The 9,550-nt window shown below is 49.2% G+C and overlaps 1 protein-coding gene across 2 annotated transcripts in view; it reads right to left on the bottom strand.

Moving 5' to 3' along the window:
• Positions 1-9,550, bottom strand: part of EML6 (EMAP like 6) — an 88,186-nt gene that overhangs the window by 9,834 nt on the left and 68,802 nt on the right. The window contains exons 32-41 of one of the 2 annotated variants that reach the window (XM_018077514.3): positions 9,044-9,142; positions 7,870-7,890; positions 7,353-7,526; positions 6,450-6,658; positions 5,792-5,949; positions 3,776-3,890; positions 2,819-3,007; positions 2,062-2,234; positions 1,129-1,291; positions 582-685 (exon numbers count right to left, since the gene is read on the bottom strand). In XM_018077514.3, the coding sequence (XP_017933003.1) occupies positions 582-685; positions 1,129-1,291; positions 2,062-2,234; positions 2,819-3,007; positions 3,776-3,890; positions 5,792-5,949; positions 6,450-6,658; positions 7,353-7,526; positions 7,870-7,890; positions 9,044-9,142 (1,405 nt within the window). The remainder of the gene's footprint in view (positions 1-581; positions 686-1,128; positions 1,292-2,061; positions 2,235-2,818; positions 3,008-3,775; positions 3,891-5,791; positions 5,950-6,449; positions 6,659-7,352; positions 7,527-7,869; positions 7,891-9,043; positions 9,143-9,550) is intronic. The other variant, XM_018077515.3, reaches the window with a different exon arrangement.

The following is a 9,550-nucleotide window of genomic DNA, read 5'->3' on the forward strand; positions in this document are numbered from 1 at the left end:
TTCTTTGGAGGGCAACTGGTTCTCAAAAATAGCTGTTCTGCCCTTGGTTCCAGTTCCTCTGGAACTGTTGCTATTTACCCACCCAGAGGTGCCTGCCCCCACCCACCAGCTGTCAGGAGCCCTCACAAACAGGGAATTTGGGGTACGTTTTTATGCCTGGCAGCAGAGCAGCCAGAGGAGGAGGATTCTCATTTCCCTTCTAAACCTGCCTGGTTCTCACCCCCTGTCAGATCCTGCAGGATCCCCTGTCCCACTTCCTGCAGGGGAGCACAGCCACAGCTCTGCACTCCTGGCCACAGGCTCCTGGGTGGATCCCTGTCAGGGAATGTATTTTAATGACCACACAACCTCTCAGCACACCTAGGACACACTTCCAGGCCTCCTGTGCTGCCGGCGTTGGTTGGGGTGGGACAAGGCAGTGCCAGCCCGGGGACAGGGGAAGGGAAGCTGCAGTGGCCTGGGCCGTGGGAGGGGCCCAGGACAGGAGCCCTGTGGCTCTGGGACACCCCTGGTGTAATTGTGCAGACCCCAGACAGCCCCAGGGGTGTGCCAGAGCCCACGGGAGATGTCCCTGGCTGTACCTGGTCCACGTGGCCCAGGTGATCTTCTCTATGGCTGCAGGGTCTGTGATTTGCTTCCCCAGGGGCACCTCGTGAACCTGGCGCTTGTAGGCGCCCGTGGAGACCTGGGAGTGGGAAAGGAAACAGCTGAGACCTCTGCCAGAGATCCAGCATCCTCTGCAGGATTGCCAGCAGCAACCAGTTTGACCAGGAATGAAACATCTGGGATAAAATCTCTCCTTTCTCTTGGTTCTGTAAAATCCATCCCGTGCAACATGACGTTGGTGTCACAGGAAGATGGTTCCTGGCAGAGCTGACAGATTCCTTTCTGTTCCACACTCTCTGCCTCATCTCAACCCAATTTTACTAAATCAGAACCATTTCTGAGGAAACCTCCCCAGTCAGGTGAGCTCTCACAGTCCCAGCCATCCCCCAGGGTTATGATCCCCAGCTCCTTTCCCGGTGTCGTCCCCGTTCCCTCGCCCAGGGGATCCCTTGCCCACCTCGTGCCTCCCTCCTGTCCTGCTGGCACAGTCAGTCCCACCCTCCAGGGCCATCCCAGACATACCTGGATGTACCTGCTGTCTGCAGAGAAGTCCATCTGGATGACAAAGCTGGCAATGTCCTTGCAGTACCCGATTCGGTTCAGGGTTGTGCCTTGGGTGAGATCATAGAAATCCACAGTGTGTTCCTGTGACCCCACTGCCAGAAACCTGTTATCTGGGCTGATCCTACACAAGAAAACATGGAACAGGGATGTCACTGTTTCTGTGCAAGACTTGCTTTTGTTTCTCATGACAACACAACAGTAATTTTTTTACTGGAAAACAAAAAAAAATTCTATCAACAGCAAGATTGAACCCAAACCACAAAGAGGAAGACTGAGGATATCTCTGCCAGAGGGCAGGGTTAGATGGGAGATTGGGAAGGAATTCTTGGCTGTGAGGGTGGGGAGGCCCTGGTACAGGTTGCCCAGAGAAGCTGTGGCTGCCCCGTCCCTGGAAGTGTCCAAGGTCAGGTTGGATGGGGCTTGGAGCAACCTGGGCTAGTGGAAGGTGTCCCTGCCCATGGCAGGGGGTGGGACTGGATGGGCTTTAAGGTCCCTTCCCACCCAAAGCATTCTGTGATTTCAGTCTACATCGCTTGTAGTTAACTGGTGGTAACATTGCACTTGCCATGTGCAGAGAAACACTAATCCTCTGGGATACACAACAGGACTTGCAATTTGGAAAAGTACTGTCATATTAACTCCCATAATCACAGCTCTGCAGTGTGGCTGCAACTGAACTAATCACAGGGGAAAAGAAGTGTGTGGTATCCAAGATATACACAAGCTTTAGGTAAATGGAAATGAAAGCCTTAGGTACGTGAGTGCACGTCTCCCTTTCACACAGGTTTCAACAAACACGGAGTTACGAAACCTTTTGGAAATGTGGACCTTGCTGGCCGTTTCCTGGAGCTGGGGCGGTGCATTTGGAGCACCTGAGGTGGGATTTCCTACCTGATGTCCTGGATTGCTGACTTCCTGTCCCGCTTTTTGCCCCAGACCTTGAGGCTGTTGACCAGCAGGACGACGAACTCGCCGTTCCTCATGCCGATGGCCACCATCTCCCCGTCGGGGCTGTAGGCGGCACAGCGGGCCGGGTGCCCCAGGGCCACCTTGTTCACCAGCTTCTGTGGGGACACAGCGACAGGCTCACACCTCCCCGGGCAGGGACAGCTGCCAAACACGGCGCCTCAAACGCGCCTCGTTCCCAACAAAGCCGCTCCTCTGTTTCCCTCTAAACATAAACCCGGAGTTTCACACCCCAACTCACGTCCCACCAGGCATATGGTGCAGAGCAGGCTTTGGGATGTGCATGGAATTCACAGGGGGGTTTTGTGTTTGCATCTAGTTTGTAGGGTGACATCCAGTTTCACAGTAGAAAAAGCCAAAAAATCGATTTCCTGATCTGTGACTTTAATATCTCCTACAACTGGTAGCACTTTCTCTTTGCTGATTGTGTTTATAACATATTCATTCCCCTTATTAAAAATGATCCCTGCTAGCTTAGCTAAGGACCTTTTGAAAAGATTTATGTTACCCAGCAGGAGCAGAAACCTTTCTGCAATTTTTTAAAAATGTTTTATTGATCTGTTGGTTTTAGAAATGGTGGTTGTTAGTCAATTTGTCTTGGGAAAAAAACCCTGAAGCAACACGATGGCTTCTATAAAACATTCCCATCTAATCACAAGCTTTTCCACTTGGGGATACTCACTTTGTCTGCCAGGTCCCAGATCCTCGCTGTTCCATCGTTGCTTGCAGAGATAAATATATCTTTGGAGGGGTGAGTTGCCAAGCCCCAGATCTCCCCTTCCATGTGACAGTCAATCAACAAGTTTGAAGCAGCGTTTTTTTCTCCTACTTCAAGGATTTCCCCATCTTTTGTTCCCACTAAGATTTTCCCCTGTTTGTAGCAGAAGAATGGACAGAGGTTGTCAGTGCAACAGTAACATCCTCTCATGGTCTGCACTACAAGAGCTTTCTTTGGCAAATACTTGGAAAAAGCAGATACAGTTTGGAATTGGTTAATGGCTACTGGATTGGAAATATAAAACAACATTCCCCAGTGGGGGTGTTATCAGAGTATGGCAGATTCCAGGGCCTTGGTGCACCCAGTGAAACAGAGCTCAGGGGACAGTCACTGACGTGCAGCATCACACCCTCCTTTCATGGAGCATTTGCAAGGACACATTTACAAGTACAATTTAAACGTGGGCAACAATGACTTCAGCAAGTCAAACTACTCTCTATTGTTTTCCACTTTACCAAAGTCCCTCAGTAATTCTCAGTGGCAACCTGGGGTTTTTCTGACTTCAATAAAACAAAAGCTGTGATCCATTGTGCCCCAGGGAAGCACCTGAGCTGTGCCTGCCTTTCATGGGAAGCAAACCTTGCAAGTACCTAAATTCCCTTTGCTTTTTGAAAAGCAAACCAGGAGATAAGGGTCTGGGTGATGAAACATGGTCCTGCACTCAGCACTGTCCCTTGGGGGCCTGCTGAGCCCTGCCCTGCCCCTGCTGACCCTGGAGCAGAGGTTGGCACTAAGCATCACAAATGCAGCTTCAAGCCCACCCCTGAGCTCAGGAAGATGAGAAGAAGGAAGAGCAGCAGGGAGGCAAAGTCTCCTCCCCTGTGATGCCATGCAGGCTCCCCCTGGGTGTAGCTCCCTCACCTTGCCCCGGCACACGGAGCGCACGCACTCGATGAGCTGCCCCGTCTCCAGCTGGAAGGCCCGGCACCGCTTCATCTCCTGGTCCCAGAGCTTCACTGCTCCCCCCTCCTTGGTGCTGCAAAGAAGGGGGTTGTGTTACCCAAGTGTCTCCTTCACCACAAATCCCATCTGCAAATCCCATCAGTGTTTTCCTGCTTCAGTCACAGAGCACACACTGAATCATCTCTGCCATATGTAAGGACTCCTCGCTACTGTGCTATGGAAAGTAAATCAGAAATCAAATGTTTTCACACCTCATATTTTCAACAGCGTCATTAATTTGTTCTCTTGTTCAAAAAACACCCCAAATCCAATTGTTCTCTTGTAATTTAATCTCAAATCTCTGTCACTTGGTGTAGTGGTTTGGATCTTGTTTTCCCCCAGAGGCTAAGGAAAGTGGTAGACCCCAAGGGGTGGAAACCCCTGGAAGTTTTGGAGTTCTGTCCAATGGGCGCTCCTGCAAAAAATGTCAACATCCCACAAGCTCACCGGAAGAGATGAGTTGTAGTTTTGGTTGTTGTTGGAGAGGTGGCCATGTTGTAGAGCCACGAGGAAGGGGCTCTGAGCCCCTTGGGCCCTCTGGGGCCTCCCAGCCCCTGGCTGGGGGCTGCAGGGACCTGGAACAGCATAAAGCTGGGCTAGGTGCCTGTGGTTAGGCTGGGAGATGTTTTCTCCATGGGCGCAGAGCAGCAGCGGGCACTGACCAGAGAAACGGTGGCAGAGAGCCAGAGATAAGAACCTGAACTGAAGGAGCAGCAGAAGCAACATGCAGCACCGGAGAGAGAAGACTCCTGGAAAGAGAGTCGAGGAGAAAGAGAGCCAGCAGCCTGAGAGACAGAGTTCTGGGGGTAAGACTGTACCAGATCCCCAAAACTCCTTTGAGACCTCTGAGAAAGGAGGAGTAGATGGACTCCTATTTTAGAGGAGCCTTGGAGTATGCAGCACCAGAGAGAGAGAGGAGCTGAGAAGCTCAGAGCGTCCCGGAGCTGGACCGGGACGGCCAGAGGAATGCGGGGGGAGTTGACCTTGGCTCCCCCCCTTGCACTGCTGCCACGGTGGCAGCCTGAGAGACAGGGCACAGAGGCCCTGCAAGGAGCTGAGTCTCCTGGAGATACCAGACCGTCACAAAGACCCCTCCTGTGTCTTCGTGATATGACGTGGTGATACGACCTTGTCTGGGGTTACGAAGCCCACGGAAGACCCCTCGGTTGGAGGCGATGAGGCCGAGAGAGGCTTGAATACCTCCCTCGTGGATGCTGGCAGAAAGCCAGCTATCAGCTGCTGCATGTGGAGAAGACAGACAGACTGCTGCCTCAGAAGATGCTGCTGTTCAGGACTGGAAGGGATCTGTCCTTCTTTCCCTCCTGGACTTTTATTTGGAGGGGAGAAGAGATCTGATCCACTGTAAATACATATGTTATGGTAGAGATAGTTGTGATCATGTGTATAATGTGATATGGTATTTATTTGTACAGTCATTGTAATATATTCCCTTTCCCCCACTTTGAGTCTGGTGTGTTTTGTCTGGAAAAACCCATCTCACATTAGGTTGAGATGTGGGAGGGGGAATGGAGCTAGGGAATTGGATTTTGGGGTTATCTCAAACCATGACACTTGGCAAATGGTACTTCTGATAACTTGAAGGCCTTACAGAGTCTCCATTGGGAGGGGTTGGCTGGGGTGTGACAGAATTAAGAAATTAAGAAAATCTCACTTATGGCAGGAGTTCAGGCAACAAGGAGCTTATCCAGGTGTTCAGATCAATCCCTAAGAGGTTCAGTGTGACCCTGGTGTGTAACTGCCACCCTGGAGTGTGTCCTCCTCTGGTCTTTGACTTACTGAGACAGCTGGGCAGGTTATGCAAAACTGAGAGTGGAACTGCTCCAGCACAGAGCCCAGTTATCTCTGGGGTGCTGGATGAACAACTCAACACAACAAGCACACAGGAGTGCACTGCAGGAAGGGGAAGTGTCTTACGGCCTCTCCTTCCCTCCTGTCACGATGAGTCCGTCCCGCAGCGTCGTGTACATGGTGAACACGGGGCCTGTGTGAGCTTTGGCCACCAGCCTGACCAGGAAATGGTCCTTCCACACGTAGACATCCCCATTGATGGCACCCGTGAACGTGAGGTTATTCTGCAACAAACAGCAGCAACCTCACATGTAAGAGACACCTCTGCATTTCTGTTCAGCTCCAACTGCAATCCCTTAAATCAAATTCACAATTCCTTCATGACCACTCTGCACAGTGGTCTATGGTCTGTGGTCTGGACAGTGGTCTGTGCTGTCACCATTGGTTGTGTCACTGTCACACCAAATACCATTAGCAGAGAAAAAGGTTGCAGAGTCTATACACAAAATAACAGTATTACAGTTTTTTAACCAGTGAAGTGCTAAATAACCAGGAAAGCAAAGAAAATAAAAGCCAGGCAGTGGGTGTGCACAGCCATTAATAAAAAACATTCACCAACAGACACCTGGTTGTGCTTAGAAAGGTAAAGGTCTCGAGGTGTGCAGGTGTTAAATCCACATTTCATTAACAAGCACCATCCCCCCTGGGCTGGATTTCAACACAGAAAACTGCAGTTTTAATAAAACCTTAATATAAAATTCCGTAGCAAGGAATTTGAACTTACTGCTCCAAAGGCAACAGAAAGCATGGTTTGCATTTTGGCATCTTCCATGGAGCCAATGACTCCTTTCTTGTAGAGCAAAGCACTGCCAGCCAGTGTCCAGAACTTCATGTGCTTCACCCCGACGGACACAAACTGGGTGTCGGAATCCGGCCGGAATTCTACAACAAAGATCCTCTCCAGGTGTCCTCCCCTGCTGGCAACTTTAGCCCCTGTTTGAATTAGGAAAGGATAAAAATAAAGTTAAATTTACCTGTCAAAATAAGCACTGATGGGATTTTATAAAATCAATTGACCTGGTATTGGATTAGGGATCTGTGTCCCAGATGCTGAAAGCTGCAAAGCCCGACATTATTTAGTGTATGAATCTTAATGCATTCGAGCCATGAGGCCCCTGGTTACTCCACTGCACCCCATGGTTTTAGGAAATGCAGATTTAAGGCCCTCACAGCACAAAGTGCCTCCTGGCTCAGTGAAACAACAGCACAGAAATGCTGGAGATCACCAGTGAGTTCCCATCCACTGAAATGCACAGGGACACACTAATGAGCTGAGGCACTTTTCCTCTCCCCTCCACCTTTCCCAAAGATAATTCTTTCCTGGAAATGACTTCCCAAAGGCCTACCTACAGCACAGAATTTCAAGGATTTTAAGAAGGAAAAGAAATTGCTTTCCTTAATTTCATGTAATTTTGTATTGAGTAATGTTCTTTCCTTAACCTCTGCTTATAACAGATGTATAAAATTTATCACCTTATCCATATTTTCTAGCCCTTTGTCACCTCCCTTAACTGTGACACTCAGAGTAAGAACACAGATCTAGTCCCAAGGTTTGAAAGGCAAAGTGAACAATCACTGTGAATGGTTCTGCTGGGCTGAGGGAAGGTGACTTTTCCGTGGTTTTTACCTTCCTGCCACCTCCACACGGTGATGGTGTGCTCGGGGTCCACCCCCACCGACACCAGCAGTTTGCCAGTGGCACTGAAGTTCACGTAGTTGACCCCTTTGGTGTGGAAGCAGCGCAGCATTGAAATGGTTTGCTTGCTCATGGCATCCCAAATGTGGATTGTGGGAGTTGTACCTGGGGGCAAAGAGGTGGATTAAAGAGGGTTAATGCTGGAAGGCCTCAGTGCAAACCAGGCACTCAACATTTAACCTGAACAGACAGAAGTTGGGGGTTTGGTTTTGTTTGAAGAGTAACACTACTGGAACACAGAGAGAAATCATAAGAGCTTGCAAAACACAGGGGGAATCATTGCAGTCCATGAAATCAGACAAGTTCTAAAAGAACAACATAACATTTATGAAGAGCCTCATGCAAAGGAAACTGTAGATGTTTCACTTGTATCTGGGACTCAGATACAACGAGGCAACATGAAACTTGTACACGACTCTGCCACAATTCACAAAGGAGTCAGCCTTACCTGGGAATTCTGTCATGTCACCTGCATTGTGAGAGCAATGGCAAATGAGGAAGCACCAAGGGAAAACAATAGGTGAAATAAGTCGTGTTTCTCATGCTCAAGTGCCAGCATCAGCACCAGAAGGAAAAAAGAAATTAAAAACTCGAAAAATGGATATGGATTAAATCAACAAAACAAATAAGCAGCAATATTGTTGAACTTTTTTGGGTATATTGGGTTTTATACACAAATATCGCAACAATATTTAGTACTTTTGACTTTTAAAAGTGGCATTTAAAAGAAAGGCTAAAGACATGCAGGTTTTAAAAATTACTCCATTTAAAAGTGAAATGAACCTGTAGTTACACAAAGAAGTATCAACCAAACTCAGAAACACTGATCTCACGGGCCCTAAGAAAAGGCCCTTTAACAGCCATTTTTTCCAGAAACCAGCATTTTGACCAGCCCTGGTACCACATGCAGGTTTGGGTGTTCACCCCACACTCAAACTGAGTGGCAGTGCTCAGTACAGGCAGCAGATGGTTTGTCACGCTGATCACTGATACCATTTTCCTGTCCCTTGTTAAGTTACTTCTGTCCCAAAGTTCTGGACTTGAGTCTCCTTCCAGAATGGTCTGAGCTAGGAGTTCTGGTCCTGTTCTTCTTCTTCAAGTTAATTATGCATTAAGCATGAAGCTGAAAGGCAGCAGATCTCCTAAGTCATCCCACATTCCCCATACAATGTTTACTCCTGCCAAAGGTCCCAGGGAATCTAACAGGGCTCTCCATGTGAGTAATAAACACTTAAATCTATATGGTTTCTCAACTGGCCCCTGACTTCTGCTGAGATTTCCCTCTGTTTCTCTCCTTTTCTGCACAGGAAATGGTCCTTAGAGTATCCTCACTGCTAAACAGTGCCTCGGATACAGGAAGGAAACTCAGACTGTAACTCAGACTAACGAGATGATTTAGGCAGTTTATCAAATCCTGCCCTGTGAAATTCGATTATCCTACAATTAACTCCAAAATCCAATGACTCACGACCAGAAACGGAATTGAAACCACAAGAAAAGCCTGAAGCTTGACTACCTCTTCCAAAGGACAGTAACACCGGTAACACTCCCACTGGGAAAAGCCCCAAATCCACCAGTGCCCCCGTGGTTTGTGGGTGGCCCTCAGGGCATGGCTCACGTACCGATCTGGCTGGTGGCCACCACGTTCTTGTACTTGGGGTGCTGGTTCACGGTCAGGCACAGGATGTCGTCGGTGTGCTCCAGGTAGAAACTCTGGCTGCCTGGGAACACCCAAACATGGCTTTATTGCCCCCAGCAGCCACCACAGAGCCCCTGGAGCAGAGACTGTTGGAGCTGGTTGATGCTCTGCAGGGGACGGGGGAGGACAGTAAAGGTGTCCAGGGTTGCCCCCCTCTGATCCCCAGGCCCATTCCCAAACAGACACACAGAGACAGAGATAAAGGCAGTATTTGGGGAATTAGTTGTACCCAGGGAATCAGTCCCCAGCCACTGCAAGAAATACCAAAACTGCTCTGTGAAAGGCCCAGGTCTCCCAGTAAAATCCCAGTAAAACCAGGCAGTCAGCAGGAAGCAAAGTGGAGACGAAACCCTCCCAAGGGAACAGGTCCAGAAAGAACAGATGGGGCCATCCATGCTTCCCAGGGCCACCCATGTTCCCAGGGCCACCC

This window comes from Manacus vitellinus, unplaced genomic scaffold (assembly GCF_001715985.3).
Source record: "Manacus vitellinus isolate BGI_N305 unplaced genomic scaffold, ASM171598v3 scaffold_38_pilon, whole genome shotgun sequence".
Taxonomy (NCBI): Eukaryota; Metazoa; Chordata; class Aves; order Passeriformes; family Pipridae; genus Manacus; species Manacus vitellinus.